The sequence below is a fragment of the Henckelia pumila genome, unplaced genomic scaffold (assembly GCF_033568475.1).
Source record: "Henckelia pumila isolate YLH828 unplaced genomic scaffold, ASM3356847v2 CTG_80:::fragment_1, whole genome shotgun sequence".
Taxonomy (NCBI): domain Eukaryota; kingdom Viridiplantae; phylum Streptophyta; class Magnoliopsida; order Lamiales; family Gesneriaceae; genus Henckelia; species Henckelia pumila.
The window spans coordinates 223365-245393 of NW_027331883.1; the positions used below are offsets into that span (position 1 = coordinate 223365).

Below are 22029 nucleotides of genomic sequence, written 5' to 3' on the forward strand. Positions count from 1 at the left end.
AATAAACCATATCACATAAATATGAGAAAGTTGGTGTGATAAATTGATAACTTGATCGATGTCAGCGTTGATAACTTCATTTTATGTTCCTACAGTGGTGTGATGATGTTGTAATGGTGATGTTGAATAAATATTTTTTAATCCATTAAATAATGTTTTTAAAACATAAAAAATACACATAAATATAATAAATTAAAAATAAACATAATTAAATTTAAAAATTACATTAAAAAATGCACCTAAATATAAGAAATTAAAAATAATATTTTTTGAAACATACAAAAAAAATAATTTTAAAAGCATTACATAATATTTCAAAATAAAAAACACACATGAAAAAAAGATACATGAATTAAACTTGACACAAGTAAATAAAAGTGAACGAGTTTCACTATTTATAGAAAATTTCATTCATATTGACAATTATAGCCGTTGGATTTTTTTAATTTTTCATTAATTATTCTGAATTTTTTTTTACATTTTTTTAATTTATTTTTAATTAAAATTATTTTTAAAAAAATTAAAAAAAAGAAAAACAAGATTGGTGGGCTTCACCATGCGGAGTCCACCGTCTTCACCGCACGCGATAACTTTCGCCTGCGGTTTCCTCGCCCCATGGAGGGGCGAGAATGAAATGGACCGATCAAGTTGAGCTTCTTCACTCAACTTGATCGACCATTGGACGTGCTCTTAACTGAACTTGGATTTCTAATGCAGCAGGCCTTCGCACCATGAACTAGCCCACGTGCATCACGCACCACCATCCCCACGCTACGAATTTTTGTATAGCTACCAAATACCAATCAAGAAAAATGAATTTTTAAAATTCATGTATAACTATATATCATATTTAATAATTAATGTGTTTTTCATTTTCGTTCTGTTGGGTCCGGTCCTTCCTGGCCACTATCGGGCCTGGGTTCAAAACCAAGGCCCAACAAACCATCTCTGACTCTCTCCCTTCACAAAAATTTATGATAGTAAATCAAACTTTTGCTCATCATAAACATGCATCCAAAGAAAAAAAGCATCCTGTTTCAAAATATACATCTTAAAACTAAACCATACTATGTCCAAAACCTAAATCAACACAACTTTTAACATTTGACAACTCCCCCAATAAGCATACAAAAATGCTCTTGCTACACTATACACTCGACAGATATACAATTCAATTATAGGAAGAAAGAGTGGAGAGTGTTGTTGCAGAGGATGTTCTTGGCGAAGAAGACGACTGTTTTAACACCACAGTGGGTAAGTTGCTGTTCTTTCTCCTCTCTTGCTCTTTGATTAACTCTCCTGCCAACATCTCCATTCTCTCCAAATTCGTATGCTCCACTGATCTTTTCCCTTTGAATAATACGGATTCCACATTTCTCTGTTTCAGTATTTCATCCGCCATTGACTCCATGTTTCTTCTGTTTTTCTTCTTCTGCTTTTCATCTGTGTTACTAAATGCTGTCCCATTTCCCTGCAAAACCCGAAAATAATATCCGCCATGAATTCGAATTAAATGCACGAAATCATTAAATGGGCAATAAATAATAATGATTTAATACCTGAATACGGATATAGTTACTGTAAGTTGAAGATTTTGACCGAGAAAATGCCATGGACACAGCTTGATCAACCTGCACAGCATACAAACAAAATACATTATTAGCCAACAACTTCAATTATTTGAAGTAACAGTGTAAACATATATATATATATATATTATATTATATTATATTATATTTATACCATGTCGGCAGCACCATCTCCGGCAATTTTAACGTATGCCGCCATGGAAGAAGGCGATGCAGTTATGGACTCTGAACTACATTCGCCATTTCCCAATGACATCACCAACAAATCTTCCACTCCTTTACACATTGGGAATTCTTGCTTGTTATTCAGAACGTGGGTTATGGCTGCCGCCGTGGGATTGCTCATCCCAACCCCACCGCCCGCCGCCGCCATCTTCGTCCTCCCGTCGGTTGACTTCACCTCCACCGCACGACCCGCCGCCACCGTGGCCCTACACACGCCAGACATGCTGAAATTGCAGCCGTCCATCTCGAAAGCGTCGGCACGCGAGAACAGGAACGGGGCCCCGGTGGTGAGATCGTAGCACGGGATCAGCACCGCCTTCAGAGTGTCCTTCAGAGACATATCACCGAACACTTTGCGGAAAAGAGCCTTATCAGACTTCGCCGACCGGAAAAATCTCCGGTAAACACCTCCCGGCGGGGATCTCCGTACATTCTCGACCAAGAATCCGAGTGATTCCTCCGACGTGAGCAGAGGAGAGCCGTCTTTCCCGCGCGTAAAAAGCAGAGAACCGAGGACTCCTCCGGCGTCGGATCCCGCGACCACGTCGAAATAATCCGCGATTCTAGCATTCGGGTCGCCGGACTTCCTCTTCAGAATGGCTTCCAGATGGACCAAAGCCTTGGCGGCGAGGATGCCGTCGGTGGACCCTCCGGCGTCGATGCTGAGGATCCTAACTTTACCGGGCGGCGGCGCGACTTGTGGCACCATGGAATTATACTGATGCTTAGCTTCATGCTGGTAGCCGAAGAGGAACTTGTTCTCGAGTATGGAGAAGATCTGGTTGGTGAGCTTATCAACATCCATGTTGGAATGATTTGGTGATGCCGCCATTGAAATGAAAACAAGAAGAACAAAATATTTGGACCAAATTAAGAGCTTGAAATGAGAAGTTAGCAAGAATTATCAATGGATGTAAATATAGCAGTGTGGAGCAGAGATATATATAGGCCTTTGACATGTATATACGACAAGAAGAAGAAGAGGAGGGAGGCGCATACGTGCGCGCGTTTGTATTTTGAATGCATTCCCCACTCTTTATTTTATTTTTTCAAATTATTATTACACACGAAATAATAATAATAATAATATTATTATTATTGATTATTTATGTTTTGTGCATATAATAATGTCGGCACCTTCCACCCTTTGCTAACCTTTAATCGGTGGGCTTTTTCTAGCTAGGGCGGGTAAAATTTTTAAAATAAAAAAGGCTTCATCATTACCAGTACGAACCATAAAGTAATTTATTCACGTTGCTTTTTCTCATTTTCACAAGTTGATTTTGAATCCGATTCCAATTTTGGGTCATCAATCTTTGATTTTGTTTTCAGTATGTCATGGAATCAAGATCAAACTAAATCATCATTTTTTGCTTCACATTATAAATTCTATGTTCGAGTGTTGCAAGTGAACTAATTACTACCATGTATATTAGCTATCATTTCGACTGAGATGACTTGTTTTTCGATGGATACAGTCAGTCATTGAATACATCAAATATTTGTAATCAATCTACGTTTTATCACTTACACCAAATAATGAATATTGATCATGAATAATCGAATCATCGAGTCAACCCGACTTGATCAATTTTCTTCCAATGAACCAAATATTCGCATACCAAATAACCGAGAGCTTTTTTTTTTGTTTGTTTGTTTGATCTTGATTTAGATGACCATTATTTCCTTATTTTTCTCATGGCATGTATGATTTTTCTCTATTAAAGTTAAGTAATTTAATGTGTATTAATCAATAAATGGATACCGACATTTGGTCATCTGAGAAAATGCATTATAGATGTCATATATAGATCATAGAATCGAACAACCACCACCACATATTATAAATCAAACAATGTATCTATTATTGATCACAAATTACAGCATAATACAACATAAATCGAACCATCAGATATTTTTTTTAATATAAAATGAGCCGATGAATAATTTATAGATGTACGTGGCTACAACATGTAGAGTAGTCCTCCGCTGACCAGTCAACTCACACGCTAAATTAAAGGTTAGCTACCCTAATAATCAGACTCGAATAAGGAAAATTAAAACTTATATTGTTTTTTTTTGATGTGAAAATTCGCAACGTTACATTTTGTATGTGCTGGAGTCTGGATAAACTCCAGACTAATGCAATTCTCTACAAACTACACTGGTCAAAAAAATTAAACTAGATAAGTTATGTGTGACAAATTAATCAGTCGGTCGTATGTGATGACGAAACATATAAAGGATGTAGATATAATAAATCACTATAGATGAATAACATAATGGTTCTTAATTATAGTTTTTAGTAAAATTTTAGTCCAAAGTTAGATGGAAAAAACGATTATCAACTATACCTAAATACATATTATGTTCTCTGAAATCGTATAAAATGTAACTTGAGTAAAAAAAAATGTTAGAAATTGTAAAAAGCTCTGTATCAAAATCATTGTCAAACATAGGTTAATAGGATAAAATTTGAATTTTAAAACATCAACCAATCAAACTATTTAAATAGTGTGGTCAATTATAGATAGACTCCATGCTCTATATAATGGGTGTCCCCAACACATTCACATAATAATTATTGCTATCTTCATTTAGACACTATACTAAGGGTTCGTTTCATAGTTCGTTTGGAGTGAGATATAAGATAAATAATATATAGATAAATAATATATTGTAATAAATAAATAAATAAATAAGATAGTTAATATAAGATTTGATTTGATTGATAGATTATAGTTTGTTTGATTTGATTAGTTATATTTTATATAAAAATAGTAAATTACCATTTTATCGTTTTAATAATTAATAAAATATAAATAATATTATTTATAAAGGGTAATATAGTAATTTAAATTTAATGATTTGATTGATGTAATATAAATAATTAATGATTCGATTGATGTGATATACATAATTAAAAAATAAATAAATAATATAGCAAAAAAAAACGTGAAACTAGATAAGATTATTAATGCATAAATTAGTAATCCATAACATCAAACACACCCTAAGTCTATTGAACAAAATTCGTTTGGAAATGTTTGCACAAGCATGGAACACACAAATTATAATTAGGCGCAAATGGTGCTCTCATGATTATATTATATGATATTATGTATGTAGATTAAAGGGCAAGCATATGCCATTATAAAAAATCTCAAATAATTGGAGAATAATATTTAAAAATATGGAGGTGATATATACATATATTTGTGGAGGGGACACCGAAAAATGAGGCAGTAGGTGAAATATTGAAAGAAAGAATTTAATTAGCATTGGCCCAAACCAACTACATAACGATGCCCCCCCAACCCCACACCCACACTAACCATTGTCGGGGCCATACACACATAAATTAGATTGAGGCCGAGGCGGGATATTATATTAAATTTATTCCCAAATTCTTTTTTTTAAAAAAAAATAAAAAAATCATCCAACCACCCTTTTGCTCAATAAAAATTGTTTTTTTCTTAATAATTATGTCTACGATTGAGCTTTAAGTAATTATTGTAAGTACTAATTAGCAAAGGGACAGGTTGTTAATTTTATACAAAACGACAATTAATTTGTGCTATGATTGTGGATAGGAAGGAATATTAACACAATGTTTAACCACTTTCATTGTCTTTTAGCCACTCTAAGTATGTTAAGATAATAATATAATAATACCCACATTCTTCATTCCCACCCAAGATTAAATTAATTATTCAACTCCAAGCATCTCAATTTGTTGATAAGTGATGGTCTTGTCTTGATTTATTTTCGAGAATGTTGGAACAGTTTTACGGATCTATATTCACGATTTGATGTTTCTTACTTTCTTTGTTATGTAATTTTGTTCCAAATGCATGTTAAGTTTTTGTCTTTTCAATATGCAAAAGTTAATGTTATATCATGATCATATTTGTTTCTGATATTGCTAACTTTATACAGCAGTAGCAAACAAACCACCGACACTTAATTTTCTAGAGAAAAACATGAACTTTATCTGTTATACCAATATGCGAAAATGGTCCAAACAAAATTTAGTCGTCTCAGCGTGTTTGACGCACTGAGGCAGCCTATTTTGTGCAGTGGCCATATTTATCCCCGGCCCTCAACTTCTAAATTTCATAAATTCTATATATGTTTTTTTTTTTTGGGAGAATACAAAAGGTAATTGTTTTTGGCCCTCTTAAAAATATGATTTGAAACACGGGCTATTAATTTTGTGGTTTGTTCTACAGTTCTACTTTTATTTGAAACAAATAGAAGTTTGTCATATAAACAATGAAGATCAGAGGATGTTTGTGTCGCAAAATCTCGAGTTCGGAACACTTCCATCTCATATTTGTGAGGTAGATTTGTTCCTCCCCCAATTTTTGTACTACAGATCATCCAAATTTTGTTAAAATAAGATAGGATGAGGAATGTCTGAAGTCCCCAACAAAATAACAAAAATTTACAGGCTAAAAAAATAAGAGGGTTGGCGACGAGAGGAAGTTTGAATGTGTGCGCGCATTCAAATTCCTAGTTGAACGCATGCTGTCGCCATTTGGCTGTTTCTGAACTCAATCATACACCAATATGTATGTATGTATGTATCTATGTGTTGAATATATATTGAATATAAACCACACGCACAGCCATTATATGAATGAGTTGGAAGGGAAATAAAGTCAACTATAGTTTTCGTTCATCTTACATACACTATTATCCTTTCGCAAGTTTTTTTGTCCAAAAACATTCTACTCTAATAATGCCACCGATTCATTCAACTATGAATGAATTCTGTTCTTTTATTTTTATGGAGCTGGCAGGGGGGAGGATATATATATATAATAATTATATCCCCCAACTTTTATCCTTAAATTTGCAAAAAATATCCCAGACACGTCCAATTCACTACAGATCATTTTTTAGGGGTTTTCATAAATTTTTTTTGAGACGTCACTTCCACTCGAAGTGAACATATAAATTTTTTTTTATTTGAAGTCAAACAAGGCTAACTTACATTAGACAGACGTCCCTCAGAACATAAGGTTTCATAATTGATACTGTGTAAAAGTAAAGCAAAATATTCTGGATTTTACTAACCAACAGAATACCGTCAAAGGAAAACTGGCACCAAAAGACATCAAATCTCGTCTGGTAGAATGATACATAAACTCGTAGCCTAGTCATATCAGTTGATACAGAAAAATCAGACCCAGGATTCTTAAATTTGGGTAGACTAAACACCCTGAGAACGCAGCAAGTAGACAGTCTATGGTCACGCTCTGCCCCTGAAACCACCACGACCTCTAAAACCTCCTCGAGGTCCTCCTCTTGGAGGACCTCCACGCCTTCCACGAAATGCACCGCGTCTTCCACGAAATCCACCGCCACCTCCACGTTCACCACCTCTACCTGCTTGTGGCTGTCCCCTGCAAAATAGTACATCATCCAGTTACACTTTTGAGTACACCAACCAGCCAACCAACCTTGGATGGGATAACAAACCAAGAGCTGCAGTAATGGCTAGATTGTTATAGTAAAGGAATCATAATGTGCATTCTTTTCTTTGGGAAACACACGAGCAACAAAACAATCTCCAACGCTAGTTTGTAGGAGATATCAAGAGGCTGATTTTCTGAAGGAAACAACAATTGATCGACAAATCAAGGAAACATGATCCATGTATCACGAACCATTGTCAATCTCAGAATTATTTTTGTCATTCACTCCAAAAAACAACCACAGATTGTTTTATGATTTAAAACTTGGTGTGGGTTGTTGGAAAATCACTCATTTTAAAAGATCGTCCACTTAGATAGTGTTTGGGAAAACAACAAGCAATCTATTCTCAGCTTTTCTTTAACAAAATTTCAAAATTTTGTTAAGAAAAAGCGGAGAAGTAAGCTCTCCCAAACACTACCTTAATCTACTTGAATAGCACAAAAAAACAAAAGTTCCCAAGATAAAATGGACTAAAAAATTCAGAATGTCCGTTCACATAATAGACCAAGGAAAAACTCTGTACAGGTAATCATTCACTGATCAACCAGAAGAAGCACATAAAAAAAAAAGAAAAACAGAAGTCACCAAGGACCAAGCATTTCATAAAGTTGGTTTATTTATAAAACATAGCATGTAGATCTCCAATACAAGACATGAGTGATATAATAAATATGCGTTCAGTAAACCAAAGTAGGTTCAAACTCTGCCACACAGACATTTCAATCACAAGTATCAAATAACACCAACATTTTCAACTCAGAAGGCTCTAATTACAAATATGGGATAACTAACATGAAATATCTTACAACAAATTCAATTTTTCACGCAATTAAGCAAAAAGAATGGATCTTGGGCAGTGGCAATTCCCTGAGGTGATTTCCCAAAGAAGACCAAATCTACATTAAATTTAAGAACATAAAACAAATGAAAAAAGGTCATACTTTGGCTGAGGTAGAAATCTTGCGAGTGGCAAAAGCTTAGAAGGGTCTATGAAGAACTTGTCACCCGCAGAATACGAAGTCGCCACAATACCTTCCATCATCTTAATGGAAAAATACTACAATACCAACACAAATGGCACATGATGTAAGAAAATATCAAGTAACATGAGCTCGAAAACCAAACGCATACTATCACCAAACAAATTACAAATGGAAGATGTTACTCACAGATTCATTAATAGGGCCGAAAATTTCATCCACTTTACCAATCTGTGTTTTGTTCTGAAGGTAGATAGGTGCATTGAAGTAAGGTATTTTCTCATTTGTAAGCCTCGTCACCGCATCTCCCTCGCAAGCAAGAACAAATGTAGAAACCTCTGCGCACAAACCCACCATTCATCAAACACTGTAGCAGTTAAAATCATAGCAATAAATTTCATACAGAAGACACACGTGCGTCGAGATAGAGCACAGACCAACGACTTCTGAAGGAGGGCCTTCATCGCGAGGAGTGCCGCGTCCTCCAGTGAAACGGCCTCCAAATCTACCGCCTCTATTGAAGCGTCCTCCGTCTCTGCCGCCCCTGCCGCCCCCTCCGCCGCGTCCCCTGGGAGGTCTCATGATCCACACTAACGATCTGCAACTCGAGTAGGGTTTTGTACTCTGTGATCTTATAATCAACTAACCAGAGCAGTTTTCTACCAAACCAAGTTGCCAGTAGGGTTTAGGGTTTTCAGATTTGGGCCAGAAGTTATGATATTGGGCCTATTGGACAAGCTGTTCCAAGTCAATAAATTTCTTTTAAATCGGAGCCCAATTAAACTTCCAGGCCTTAAGACAATAATATTAATATTAAAATTAAATAATAAAAACGTTAGGAAGTATTCGGGTCGAAACCTGATCCACGGGCATTCGGGTTGCATAGGATCCACGGGTATCAAGCTTGTAAGTAAGTGGCGTAGGGTTTCCAAAGCTCTCTCTGGGTTTTGTATAAACTCACACACAGAGACAGCAGCAGTTCAACGGATCTGTAGCATTCCATTTATCTCTGTGTTACGTTTGAGAATTTGGGTGAGTAAGTAGTCTGAGCTTCGAAATGGTAGGATTCGGAATGCAGCCGTACGGCATACAGTCAATGCTGAAAGAGGGGCACCGGCATCTGTCGGGCCTGGACGAGGCGGTGCTGAAGAATATTGATGCCTGCAAGCAGCTATCCACCATTACTCGCACCTCCCTCGGCCCCAATGGTCTATTTTTTACACTTACTTTTTGTATTGAAGATTTATCTTTTATATGTTTGTACAGTAGTGGTCTTTTTTCGACTGCTTAATGGATCATATGGTTCGATCCCATTTTCACTGGATTTCCTGAGTATAGTTCACTATGGTGAGACTATGCTCTGAAGAAATGGAGTAGAGAAACTCAGTACGAAAAAGAGACGGTGTTTCTTTAATTATGGTGAATATATTAAACTACAAGTTTGTATGCGCCTGAAGTTGTACAGTGCCATTCACACCAGCTTCAACTTCGGTTAGGGTCTATTGATAGCCAAGCTGAAGACTTTAGGTTTATTACTCCTGTATATATGTAATACGCATTAGTTGGTACCCTGTCGAGCATCTAAATATTTTCTAAAGCATTGAAAGGAGTTTTTGAGGTATTTTTATTCATCTTAATTGGAGCTTCTATCCTCAACCACCATATGTGAACTCCTAGATACTTGCTGACGGATTCTAATATTTAATATTTATTGTTTGAAACCTGGCGATTTAATTTTTAGGAAGCATCTAACTTTACCACTCATAATTCGTTGGGTTTTTCAACAAAATTCCCCTCATATGGCTCTTATGTTCATGCTTAGGTATGAATAAGATGGTCATCAATCACTTGGATAAGCTCTTTGTCACCAATGATGCTGCAACAATAGTAAATGAGCTTGAGGTTCAGCATCCTGCAGCGAAAATTTTGGTTTTGGCTGGAAAAGCACAACAAGAGGAAATTGGGGATGGAGCTAATTTGACTGTTTCATTTGCTGGGGAACTTCTGCAGAATGCAGAGGAACTTATTAGGATGGGACTGCACCCCAGTGAGGTTATAATTGGATACACAAAGGCAATTAATAAGGTTTGGGGTTCTTGATGTTATCTGTGTTGAAAATGAAATGTAGCTCTAGCCTACTTCATTTAAGGTAATTCAGTATCCTATTATTGCAGACAATCGAGGTATTGGAGGAATTGGTTGAAAATGGTTCGGAGAACATGAATGTGAGAGAAAAAGATGAAGTTGTTTTACGAATGAAATCTGCAGTTGCCAGCAAACAATTTGGGCTGGAGGATAGATTGTGTCCTCTAATCACTGATGTAATACAACTTTGTACTTTTGATATACGGTTTAATATCTACCTTGGGAAAATTGTTGATGGTTAGGCATTTTTTTTCCTAGGCTTGTATTCAGGTTTGCCCAAAGTCCCCATCCAATTTCAATGTGGATAATGTTCGAGTTGCTAAGCTCTTGGGTGGAGGTCTACATGATTCCACTGTAGTTCGAGGTATTGTATTGAAGAATGATGCTGTGGGGACCATAAAGAGAATTGAGAAGGCCAAGGTGATTGTTATGTTGCACATATTACTTTCCTTTATTGGAATGTTGTGTATCTGCTTCTTGCTTTTAACAAAGCAAAAGGCTTGTTTTATTTTAATCCAGAATATTCATTTCTATTTTAATTCTTAAAAAACATGTATTTTATGTTCATCGTTTTAGAAATTATGTTGTGGTAGTTGTAATGCTCACCTTCACAAGTCTCACGCTTGATATTCTTTACCCAAAAATAAAGGAAAAAAAAACTTTTATCGGACTTTTTTTCATGATGGTAGTGATGTTGTGAGGGAGGTCTTCTAAATCACACTTGATATTCACTGTCACAGGTTGCTGTTTTTGTTGGGGGTGTTGATACATCAGCTACAGAAACAAAAGGAACTGTCCTTATACATAGTGCTGAGCAGGTATGGATACATGAGATTTTAACTCTATTTTCAGACGTTTATGCATTGATGTGGTGGTTTTGTTCATTGTATTATGTGGTCATGTTTTTCCGTTCAGTCTCCTTATCTCTCATAACAGGTCCTTCAATGGTTTTTATGTAACTGGCCTACTTACTGCATTTTTCGCTTTCCTGGAGCCTTGTAGATTCTGGGATCTTAACCACGTTGATGTTTTAGTTTCTTATATTGTATGGATCTTAAAATACATCTTTAGGGCCTTGTTGTTTATGTGTGTTTATTATCTGTACATGCCTTGCTATGTTGTCAGAGATTATTGCCACTAGCAGAGCCTAAATGGTTCCATTTCAGTAGCATCAAATCTTATGAGAGAGTTGAAGAAAGTGAATATTTGTCTCGTACCTCGAAATAGACAAATGGTTTAGTTTTGTGTCAATGAAGAGAACACATAATTTTAGTTACTATTTGATGGACTGTAAGTACCTTTCTGGAAATAGAGCTCCACGGATCAAGTTCCCAACAAGATCTGCTGAAATCAACCATGAGAGATTGGGATATGATGATTTTTTTTTAAAAAAACAAAGTTCAACTTACTGTTGAAGGGGGCTTTGGCGGCCTCATCATTTTCTTTATCTTTAGAACTCTGGGGCTTAATTTCTTCTGCCGTTTGGTTTCATCTAATAAGGAACATGATAATTTTTGTATACCCCTATCAGTTAATGGTGAACATTGGTAAAGTCTTGTTTTTATCCAAAGACTGAAGTTTGTTCGTTTATTTATATTTTGTTTTTGATGCTCTGACTTCTTCCAGCTTGAGAATTATTCAAAGACTGAAGAATCGAAAGTTGAGGAACTCATTAAAGCAGTTGCAGATGCTGGTGCCAAGGTCATTGTTAGCGGAGCAGCTGTTGGTGAAATGGCATTGCACTTCTGTGAGCGCTATAAGTACATGCTTTTCCTCTGTTTATTACTCCATGAAATTTCCTTTTAATTTTGATAATCTTGTTCGCGTGTTCAGTTGTGGAATTTTGAAATAAATGACAGTATTAACACGTGGTTTTGAGCATTTTGGGAGATGATAATTAGTTGAACTTCATTTTCCTGTTTCACTTTCATCTCTCTTTGAAGAACACATGCTTTAAGAATCTTTATTATTCAATATATTGTTATTTATGTACCAAAGTCTATAGTCACCATTGCGGAGCCCACATTTTTCTTTAGCCCTGTTCGCTGGTTACTTTCTGCTATATAATTCGAACATCTGGAACTTTGTTTTGTAGACTCATGGTGTTAAAAATCAGTTCCAAATTTGAGCTTCGGCGTTTTTGTCGCACCACTGGCGCTGTTGGTCTTGTAAGCATTACATATTATTTTGTTTTGATGTGCGTGATATTTCAACACTTCCCTTCTGTGACATTATGTGGTTATTGTGGAAACAGTTAAAGCTGAGTCAGCCTAACCCAGATGACCTTGGATATGTTGATTCCATTTCAGTGGAGGAAATAGGTGGAGCAAGAGTATGACAATCCATCATCGCTTAGTTTTATATTTCTTAATTACTCTAATTTTTGCTCTATGTTTTTGCGATAGTTGATTTTCTCAATTTTTATTTAAAAGGTTACAATTGTCAAAAATGAAGAAGGTGGGAACTCGGTGTCCACTGTTGTGCTGCGAGGTAGCACTGATAGCATCCTGGATGACCTTGAAAGAGCTGTCGATGATGGCGTGAATACGTACAAGGTAGTTTCCATTAAACTGAGTAAAGTGTCTACAAGTTAGTGGACTTCATGAAATGTAGAACACGTGAACTACTTTTTTTATTTATTTTTTATTATTTTGGTAACTAAGAATATGCCATTAACAAGGATCTTATGGTAGTCCATTTTTTCCCACAGGCTATGTGCAGGGACAGTCGGATAATTCCTGGAGCTGCAGCTACTGAAATTGAATTAGCCAAAAGGCTCAAGGAATTTTCTCTCAAAGAAACTGGGTATTTTGTTTTGATTTTATTTTTTATACACATCTTATATAGCTGTAGTTTTAGGGAGTTCTCCCTTTCCAGTATGGTTTTTTTTTTAAATCTCCTCTCCTAACTGAGACTTCTTGTATGACAGTATGACTCCAGAAATTTTAAGGTCGATTTAACCATAAATTTTTTTTTATCAATATGACAGTATCACACTTGAGTCATTATCAATACGAATTCTTATCTCCTTTAAGTACTTGATACGTGGCAATTTTTGTGACCAGTTGAATCTGTTATTGACAAAATATGAATACATGCTCATTTTATATCTCTTCGAGATCAACCGCCATAGATTTTGTTCTAAGACTGCTGTGTTTTGATTTCTTTAAATTTAACTGTTATGGAATATTTCCATGTTACTGTGACTTGACAAACGTGATTAGTTGATTCAACTATGATTTCTAAATTAAACTGTTGCATCCCAGATTGGATCAATATGCAATTTCCAAATTTGCTGAAAGTTTTGAAATGGTACCTAAAACCTTGGCTGATAATGCTGGGCTCAATGCAATGGAGATCATATCATCATTGTATGCCGAACATGCATCTGGTAATACTAAGGTGGGCATTGACCTGGAAGAAGGTATCTGCAAGGATGTCTCTTCAATTAATGTATGGGATCTCTACATCACCAAGTAAGTTGTTCTTCCCGTGATGACTTTAGAGATAATATAATTTGGCTAGATTTTTGTTCATTTAATTATTTGTGAATAGATGGAAAATGTTTGACTGGGTTCTTGCTTGTTGCTACATATCATTATCCACCCCTTGGCTTCTTTGAACCCATCAGCCCCCTTGTCCCTAAGCTTTGGATTCTACCACTTCCCCAGACTGATTTTGTTTTTGGAGAAAAAATGGTAACAGTTTTTAATGCAGGAAAAATGTTTTAAATTATCTTGACCTAGCTTTGCGCCTTTACCAACGCCAGTTGTTCATTTATTTTTTCATCAGAATGTTTAGGATAATTAAACTGCCTGAATTTTGTTGATCATCTCTCCCTGTATATTAGGAAGTTATAGTACCTTTGGCCGCCAAAGGTGTAACGACAGGACTAACCTTTAACCTAAAAATAACCTAAAGGTCAATCAAAACTTAAATAAGTATGAAACTTAAATTATTGTCTTACAAAATTTATGAAAAAAAATTTCAATGACGAAGTTCTTACTTTTTGTAGAAAAGTGGTATTTATATACGAATTTATTGTGAATTTTATCTTCTCTAAAATTAATTTAAATAAAATTATTGAATTAGTACTTTTAACAAACTGTCAATCAGATAAAAATTCAAAAGTAAAAAAGAACAGTTTTTTCTTTGATCTCTTTATGGATCTGAGTGTTTGCATTGTTACTTGTGATGAAGTTGCAATTGCATGGCGTGAAGTTACTTGTTATGAAGTTGCAATTGCATAGTGTGAAGAGACCAACCACTCAACAGAACCCCCTTATTATCTGCCTCTCGAATGTATTTTATTGAAAACTGTCGTCAGTTGGCGCTTGCTAAGCTAGTAATAGGTCAAAAACTTCCTCTGCCAATTGTTGACTTGACTGACAACCTCTTTGCTGTCGTATCTCATAAAATCTTCTGGTCCCAGTATTTATATACCAATTGTTGGCTATCTTGCCTGTATGTTGCGAGTTTGACATGCAAGAAATTCTCCTTTTTGTACAGATTATTTGCTCTAAAATATGCTGCTGATGCTGCCTGTACTGTCTTGCGAGTAGATCAGGTAACCTGCTTTCTGTTACTGGTCATACCATTTTTCCATCTAGTCATTGATATTCTCCACGGCTTTTAGTGTTTTCTTAATAACAGAAGGTTATATCATTAAGCTAGTCATTGGCATTTTCAATGACCCTGTTGGGGTTGTCAGACCAATGTTTTTGCTAAATGTACAATATGTAATCTCCTCAGTAACTTCCTTTGAGGTGAATAAACCAGTCCTTGAAAATTGTACTTGCCATTGTTTATAACAATGACACCATGTGTGCCTGCACCCACTCCCTAATTGAAAGAATTTGCATGAACTTTTTTCCATATTGCGTGGAATTTTTTGTTCCATTAGGATTCAATTTTGTTTTGTTCTCCCCCAGATCATAATGGCCAAGCCGGCCGGTGGTCCAAAGAGGCCGGATCAGGCTGCAGGGATGGATGAGGATTGAGTTCCTGGGGCTACATATCGTCTGTAGACACAGTTTGCCTTGACAAAAACCGGTTTATTATTGTAATTTTCAGCATCGAGTTTGATTGATGCCTTTGTGTTTGTCGAAGGAATTTTTGGAGAAACTGGAATAGTCAATAGTTAGCAACAAGAAATACGTGTCGGTTTTTTGTTGGAATTTGATATGGATTGATAATGTTCTTACGGAGGTGTTGGTTTATTTGCTTCCCAGAAATAGTTTTTGGTGATCCCAGTTCCCTAAACCCAGGTTTCTAATTCGGACGTTCTTCTGCCCATGTAATATCGTCATCGAAAAATATTAAAAGTGAATTAGCAGTTTAATGATTTTGATTGAGGCATGGACTTTTCGTCTAAAATAAAATAACAAATAATTGAAAAGTATGTTTGCCGGAGATTGAGCATGATATGCAAATTGTCAAGTATAAAAAATTAACACGGAAAATAGTAATAAAAAAAGGTAGATTAAATTAAATTATTTAATTATGAAAAGAAACAAGGACAATTAGTACTACAAATTCATATTCATCCTCCCGAATTATAATAATTCATAATTACTAGTTATCATTTTCAGACACATTAATATGATTAAATTTGATCATCCATCAATTGTTCAAATTTTTTTTTTTTTTTATCATCCATCACACTTGATACTAGATTTATGTTTACTTTTTGATAGACAGTCGCTCACTTCTATTTAAACCCGTATGTGTGCGTGTCTCAAGTATTTGATAACATTCTAATTTATAAATACACAGTATTCAAGTGAAATCTTGTACAAAACATCCTTAAATTACAGCAAAAAACGAATCTAAGATTCATACAACTAAAAAGTACCCACCCTGTACTTGAAAACTTTCAATGGTGAAAAGACAAATATATATAATTTTCTTTTTCGTTTAAATTAATAAATCCACGAGAGAAAAAAAAAACATAGGTTTAAATTTTAGTAGCTGCTTCCTTCCTCTCCCCATCATTTTATCATCATTTGCAAAGTTATGGGGACAACGTTTGAGCACCATATGCAAAGATAAGCTTATCCTTGTTAATGGCTTCCACTTTATCCTTCTCTCTCCCTGTTACTGCCAGAACCAGAGCATCTGCTTCCGTGATTTCCACTCCTCCTGTCGAAACACTCGACACCAAGTTCGGAAGAAAAGGCATCAAATTCTTCGAGTCCAACGATGTTCCCAGCGTGGAGCTGACTGTGAGGAATGGTAGCTCCCTCAAACTTCAGATACCCAATGCCCATGTCGCTTCCTACAAGCCCAAAGTCTACTGGAAAGACGACGGATTCGAGGAGGTTCTTTACACTCTCCCTGATTCTAGAGGTGGCATCGGTTTGGTCATCAATGAAGGGAACAACTCAAAAGGGTCTCTTGATTGGACTGTGAAAGATGTGGATTCTGACTCCATTGATGCTCTGCAGGTAGGTACCCATTCTGTTGCCCACTTCTGATCATTGGATATTACTTGATTTCTTGCATATATTTTCTTGTCTTTGTTTTACATGTTAAGGGATCATATTGAGGTGCCAATTACTGTTTTTATAGAAATTTAGATAATCTTTTTCTTGCAAATTTTGAGCTGTGATTCAATGATACAGTACAGAACACATGAAGTTGTGGTTATATATGGCAATGCAGGTTGAACTGGGCTGTACCAGAGGAACTTTAGATATAACTTATGTGGTGACACTCTATCCACTGAGCATGTCCACAGCGGTAATCGTGCACAACACTGGGAGCAAAGCTGTTACTTTAACCAGCTCTATATTGGGACATTTCAAGTTCAAGAATCGAAAAGGCGCTGGAATTCAAGGACTCCGTGGCTGCTCTTACATGACCCATCCTCCCATATCTTCCCCTTATGAAATCTTAGCCCCATCTGAAGCTGTAGTGTCCGAGGATCCTGGATTTTTCGCCTTCGGGTATGAGCCAGAAAAGAAACCTGGAGAATGGACAGTTCAGGAGGTGCCAATCACTGTCTTGAAGCATAAGCTGAGCAGAGTTTATGCAGTCCCACCAGTAGAAAGATCGAAGCCATTTCATAGGAGCTTGGTTTCAAAATTTGAAATCATAGATCAGGTGACTTAAACAAGTTGATATGGTTGCAATATGATGTTTTGAAATGGGCTCAACTTGTTGCTGATTCTTGATTTTGCTCTTCAGGGTCGCGAGCTCTTCTTCCGGGTGATTCGAATGGGATTCGACGACATATTAGTGTCGAGCCCAGGTTCTTATTCTGATAAGTATGGAAGGGAGTATTTCAGCTGTGCAGGCTCTGCATCAGTTTTGGTTCCTGTTGTAGTGCCCCCTGGTGAAGAGTGGAAAGGGGCACAAATCATAGAGCATGACAATTTGTGATTCTTTTATTCCCTTATTTTCCTTTTTGCACTTCTAAGATGAGATAATACATGCATTTTCAGCAAACACCATTCTCTAGGTATAGAAATCGAAAAGTACATAATTTGTTTCAAGTTGTCAATGGTACATATCCTCATATGTTCTTCATTTGATTTTACTGCATTGTAATGAGACTTGAAGCAAGAACAATTAATTACCAAAATAAAGGATCATAATAATTCCAAAATATCGGGTGATTATATTCTACACAAGTTTAATTATAACTAGTGCATGAGCGTGCTTGTACAATATTTCATAATCAATTTGATTTATATTAAAATAATAATAATATCTAAAAATTATCGAGAGACTAACTTCAATTTTAAAATGTCGAAATAAAAAAAAGCACAACTTCAGTGTTCTGTACTGTATCATTGAATCACAGCTCAAAATTGATTAAGGGTAATTCTGAAAAAAAAAAAGAAGATAATCTCCTCTTTTTTTATAATGAACAGATTCTTTATATATAGTATAGATTATATTACTAAATTTATAAATAAATGTCAAATTCTATATCTTATTTTCAATTTTTACTTATTTTCAAGAATTATAAAGAATTAACGAATAAATAATATAATAATCATTATATTGTTAAATTTAGTAAAGATGGGAAATAATGTAAAAGTAAGGTAAAAAGAATATTGCAATAATTTTTTTTTACGTAAGTATTGAAATAAATGAATTGAAGATGATATTATATTTGGTGTAACATTACATTACTGCAAAAATTGCACTGAAATAGATTTTTGGACTGGAAATATATGAAGATAAAGGGCATTTGGAAGTTACTCCCGATATCTGTTGCAAATGCATCAACTGAATAAACTTCAGGGCTTTGATTATTACATTTATTTTTAAATAAAAAGATAAACTGTTGAATCACCACCACTCTTTTGCCAGGATCAGAAAAAAAGACTAATTCGAAGCAAAATGGGACATTAGAATTGATTAGCAGTATCACGATACAAATTTAGCTCTCAGAGCTCAACTGTTAACGGCCAAGTATTCATATGCATGCACAAGTTCAAGCCTCAAAGTGCACCTAGAAAACAAGTTCAAATACAAACGATTCTGTGTTTGTCACTGTTAAATGTATCCGCAAGAACGTGTTCAAATCAATTATATCCAAAGTACACGTAAAAACGAGCAAAATCACAGAACAAGAATCTAGGTGGGAACAGGAATGTTGACATCAGCCAGATCACCAATTGCCAACAAACGATAAACGACAGCAAATAAAACAAGGAAAATGCCACAAACAATTTTGCGAGCAGAGATTTGGAGGCCTTTACGCACATCGGCATCTTGAATTGGCGTTTCATTTATAGGAATCATATTCACAGACGGTGGTGTATCTGTGCCAGGAAACACATCATCAGTTGAGGAAACTGATTCTGAACTGCAAATGAACTGCTCACCACTGTAGGACGAATTTTCCTCACTGTTGATGGGATTTATGGCCGGAGAGAGGCCATTAAGCTTTGATGCTGTCATCTGATCAAATGTTATTGGAGTCGAATTTCTGAACCTTCCAGTTTGATTCTTAGAGAAGCCCGAGTTGAAGTTATCTGGATCCTGAAGTGAACGAATGAGTTTTCTTGGGGTACTGAAAATCTTCACATCATCGGGGTTGATAGTCGAGTTTGATCGCTGAAGCACAAAAAAGACAGAAGCATTATGAGGTGATATAGTCGGAATTGCAAATACACTAATACCGCAAGAACTTACTTGGGGGCTGGACGTTGTGCTTCTCACAGCTGCATGTCCATTAGTCCTTTGTAGAAAACCCGCAAAATTTTCCGTATGACCACTGCAGTTGTCAGAAAATTCATCACTTTCGGGTTTTAGGATGTCCACCTCCCGAGTTATACTGGAGAATATACCATCTTTAAGAGATATATCTAGTACTCCATTCTCACATCTTCGCCAAAGTTTGCGGTTTACACTTCTACGATCGTCACTCATTCCTCCAGGGTCCTGTTTGATAGAGATTGGTGATCCGGTAAAATAATCATATCCCAGAAAAGAATTGATGGTTTGTGACTCCGGTGATGTGGTGCGAGGTGATTGGACTCTAGAACCACGCACACTCCTCCTGGTGTTTTCTCTTCCATCAAAATTTGAACCAGTGGTTGAACCTGAGACCCTCTCAATTTTCGAACCCTTTTCAGCACAAATCCTTTTTGCTATTTGTACCGCTTCAAATGCAGCCCCAGTAACAAAAGGCATCCGATCAGACTGGCACTTTTCTAGCTCTTTGATTACAAAGTCCAATTCAAATGATATACCTTTTGGATCCAAACATCTCATCAAACAACTCATCATATGTATGGCTGACAATTGTTTTTGTGAATTTTCCTCAGAAAAACCAACGTCAAGAATTCGTACTCCAGCCTGCAGAAAAAGTCTTGAATATGCTTCAACTATCAGGCTGTTGTGTTTAGCCAAAGTCATAACCAAAGCCATATGGGAATTGGTCTGTGAATGCTTCTCCAAAGCCCCCGCAACTCGCTGACACACATCATTAACCATCTCGTTTGAAGCAAATCGCCAATTATCAGATTCGATGAGCATCTGTAGACAAAGGGCAGCCCCAGAAGATAGATTCTCTAGGCTACCCAATAGGCACTCTGAAAGGGGCTTACATAAAGAGTGAATAATGTATCTCTTCTTTTCCTCTGCAGTTGTTGGGTCTATTGCATATCTTGCAATAGCTGGAACCACCTTGGAGCAAGCCTGATGAAGGGCAAAAGATCCTGCACTCGAGGACAAGGTCTTGACAATGGTGGCCATAATGTTATCTATTTGAGGGACGATTTTTGGCCCATGGACTCGAGCAAGAACCTCATATAGTGAAATTGTGTATTCACCAGAAGTTACACCAGTCTGTTTGCTCTCAGAAACCTTAGCAAGAAACATGGGTATTGCTTTGGAATCCAAGTCTTTTACATATGATTTCAACGCTTTCATAGCTAGCTTTCTACTGTCGGCATCCTTCTCAAGATTCTCCAACTCCCTCAGTATTGGACTCAGACTTCTCCTCATTTTAACCACACTGGGGATGTTTGAGTGGAAAACTTGAAGATCCGGACAATCAAAGGAACTCAGCTTCTGGCTTTTTTCCTAAAATTTTGCAACTTCTCACCACCTTGACAAAAACCCACCCTCGCTCTGCATGTCAAGATTGCCGCATTGAAAAGTAGCAGAGATACAATAGCATACAGAGATAAAGCAAGAATGTACTATCAGATTCCAATGCTCCAAAATGAAGAATGACAGTCACACGTTCGATAACAAATTAGCAGAAATTTTCAAGAAATTTCCGTTCTTTCCGTGTAAATCGAAATTCGCATGAATCAACTCAAGAGAACAATGACTACCATTTTTTTAAAAAAAATTAAAGTCCAACAAGAAGTTTGTCATAATTATCTGCAGCTCAAGAAACGAAATCTCAAATGCTAAAACGTAAATTGAACCACCAAAGCTCAAGAAAATAAAACAGACACCAAAGAATCCATGACATGTGTAGTAAACAAAAAAGCCTATTTTTAAATACAATTAATTACCTGAGCACCGAGATCGATCCCACTGTTTGCTTCTCTTCGTGTTACAGCTTCAAAGATCCAGTTGTAGATCGAGTGCCAAAATATAATTATTATACAGTTGCTGTTTTGAGTAAAAATTTTCCCAGATTGAACGAATCGAATCGAATCAACCAATACCCATTACTGGGTTCCGAAGTTTGGATGCAGAATAAGATCAAAAAATTGAAATTTCTTGAAAGAAATGAACTTTAGCGGGTCGCGAATGGGATGATTTTCACTGTCTGCGCAGACTGCGCTTTTAGCGAACTCTTGTCTTTAGAAAAAATGGAGTGGTATTTTCATTCAAAATTCAAATCTTTCTCCTTATTTCCCCCGCTATCCTCCTCCAAATTTCTTTTTCCATTTTTAACTTTATTATTACTTTCCAAAATATCAAATTTTGCGTTGACTCGAGGGCTATTTTGTACTCTCGATATGACATTCCCTTAAATTAATCCCGGTTAATTTTTTTTAAAAGACAATAATAATAAAAATTAGAAAAAAATGTAATATTTGAATGCAGAAACTGTTATGGATAAAGATTTATAAGAAAGCGTATCTTTTTAGAAGTCAAAAAATATAATTTGTTTTTCAATTCAT

General features: G+C 36.0%; 5 protein-coding genes across 6 annotated transcripts; 2 read left to right on the forward strand and 3 right to left on the reverse strand.

The window, feature by feature from the left end:
* Nucleotides 1-937: 937 nt before the first annotated feature.
* LOC140873766 (patatin-like protein 7) lies at nucleotides 938-2743 on the reverse strand. Its single transcript, XM_073277008.1, has 3 exons — nucleotides 1744-2743; nucleotides 1560-1631; nucleotides 938-1471 (listed from the first exon to the last, which is right to left on the reverse strand). The coding sequence occupies exons 1-3, from the start codon at nucleotides 2644-2646 to the stop codon at nucleotides 1172-1174; spliced, it is 1275 nt and encodes a 424-aa protein (XP_073133109.1). The 5' UTR covers nucleotides 2647-2743; the 3' UTR covers nucleotides 938-1171.
* Nucleotides 2744-6867: 4124 nt separating this feature from the next.
* LOC140873761 (putative H/ACA ribonucleoprotein complex subunit 1-like protein 1) lies at nucleotides 6868-8903 on the reverse strand. The gene is made up of 4 exons (XM_073277003.1): nucleotides 8716-8903; nucleotides 8468-8616; nucleotides 8240-8355; nucleotides 6868-7225 (listed from the first exon to the last, which is right to left on the reverse strand). Exons 1-4 carry the CDS (start codon nucleotides 8858-8860, stop codon nucleotides 7072-7074), a joined length of 564 nt encoding a protein of 187 aa, XP_073133104.1. The 5' UTR covers nucleotides 8861-8903; the 3' UTR covers nucleotides 6868-7071.
* A 294-nt stretch (nucleotides 8904-9197) lies between these two features.
* LOC140873645 (T-complex protein 1 subunit theta) lies at nucleotides 9198-15642 on the forward strand. Its single transcript, XM_073276845.1, has 13 exons — nucleotides 9198-9486; nucleotides 10101-10363; nucleotides 10453-10599; nucleotides 10682-10843; nucleotides 11164-11241; nucleotides 12050-12183; nucleotides 12519-12591; nucleotides 12678-12755; nucleotides 12856-12978; nucleotides 13134-13228; nucleotides 13690-13899; nucleotides 14933-14990; nucleotides 15355-15642. Exons 1-13 carry the CDS (start codon nucleotides 9336-9338, stop codon nucleotides 15421-15423), a joined length of 1641 nt encoding a protein of 546 aa, XP_073132946.1. The 5' UTR covers nucleotides 9198-9335; the 3' UTR covers nucleotides 15424-15642.
* Nucleotides 15643-16411: 769 nt separating this feature from the next.
* Nucleotides 16412-18008, forward strand: LOC140873780 (photosynthetic NDH subunit of subcomplex B 2, chloroplastic). Its single transcript, XM_073277028.1, has 3 exons — nucleotides 16412-16869; nucleotides 17087-17527; nucleotides 17612-18008. The coding sequence occupies exons 1-3, from the start codon at nucleotides 16489-16491 to the stop codon at nucleotides 17804-17806; spliced, it is 1017 nt and encodes a 338-aa protein (XP_073133129.1). The 5' UTR covers nucleotides 16412-16488; the 3' UTR covers nucleotides 17807-18008.
* A 902-nt stretch (nucleotides 18009-18910) lies between these two features.
* Nucleotides 18911-21743, reverse strand: LOC140873783 (protein SINE1-like). Of its 2 annotated transcripts, XM_073277033.1 has the most exons (4): nucleotides 21412-21743; nucleotides 19574-21016; nucleotides 19264-19495; nucleotides 18911-19200 (listed from the first exon to the last, which is right to left on the reverse strand). In XM_073277033.1, exons 2-4 carry the CDS (start codon nucleotides 20888-20890, stop codon nucleotides 19013-19015), a joined length of 1737 nt encoding a protein of 578 aa, XP_073133134.1. In that variant the 5' UTR covers nucleotides 20891-21016; nucleotides 21412-21743; the 3' UTR covers nucleotides 18911-19012. The 2 variants fall into 2 exon arrangements, with proteins under 2 accessions (XP_073133134.1, XP_073133133.1); XM_073277032.1 differs by having other exon boundaries at nucleotides 18911-19495.
* Nucleotides 21744-22029: the final 286 nt, after the last annotated feature.

Excerpts from the sequence above, each read along its gene's own strand:
- LOC140873766 (XM_073277008.1), bottom strand. The coding sequence starts at position 2,646 with ATGGCGGCATCACCAAATCATTCCAACATGGATGTTGATAAGCTCACC. Across the intron at positions 1,632-1,743 it reads GAGATGGTGCTGCCGACATG|GTTGATCAAGCTGTGTCCAT; the intron begins GTATAAATATAA and ends TATGCTGTGCAG. Across the intron at positions 1,472-1,559 it reads GTAACTATATCCGTATTCAG|GGAAATGGGACAGCATTTAG; the intron begins GTATTAAATCAT and ends CGGGTTTTGCAG.
- LOC140873761 (XM_073277003.1), bottom strand. The coding sequence starts at position 8,860 with ATGAGACCTCCCAGGGGACGCGGCGGAGGGGGCGGCAGGGGCGGCAGA. Across the intron at positions 8,617-8,715 it reads CCCTCCTTCAGAAGTCGTTG|AGGTTTCTACATTTGTTCTT; the intron begins GTCTGTGCTCTA and ends GTTTGTGCGCAG. Across the intron at positions 8,356-8,467 it reads TCGGCCCTATTAATGAATCT|TATTTTTCCATTAAGATGAT; the intron begins GTGAGTAACATC and ends TTGGTATTGTAG.
- LOC140873645 (XM_073276845.1), top strand. The coding sequence starts at position 9,336 with ATGGTAGGATTCGGAATGCAGCCGTACGGCATACAGTCAATGCTGAAA. Across the intron at positions 12,756-12,855 it reads AGGAAATAGGTGGAGCAAGA|GTTACAATTGTCAAAAATGA; the intron begins GTATGACAATCC and ends TTTATTTAAAAG. Across the intron at positions 13,229-13,689 it reads TTTTCTCTCAAAGAAACTGG|ATTGGATCAATATGCAATTT; the intron begins GTATTTTGTTTT and ends GTTGCATCCCAG.
- LOC140873780 (XM_073277028.1), top strand. The coding sequence starts at position 16,489 with ATGGCTTCCACTTTATCCTTCTCTCTCCCTGTTACTGCCAGAACCAGA. Across the intron at positions 16,870-17,086 it reads ACTCCATTGATGCTCTGCAG|GTTGAACTGGGCTGTACCAG; the intron begins GTAGGTACCCAT and ends ATGGCAATGCAG. Across the intron at positions 17,528-17,611 it reads AATTTGAAATCATAGATCAG|GGTCGCGAGCTCTTCTTCCG; the intron begins GTGACTTAAACA and ends TTTGCTCTTCAG.
- LOC140873783 (XM_073277032.1), bottom strand. The coding sequence starts at position 20,890 with ATGAGGAGAAGTCTGAGTCCAATACTGAGGGAGTTGGAGAATCTTGAG. Across the intron at positions 19,496-19,573 it reads GCACAACGTCCAGCCCCCAA|CGATCAAACTCGACTATCAA; the intron begins GTAAGTTCTTGC and ends TTTGTGCTTCAG.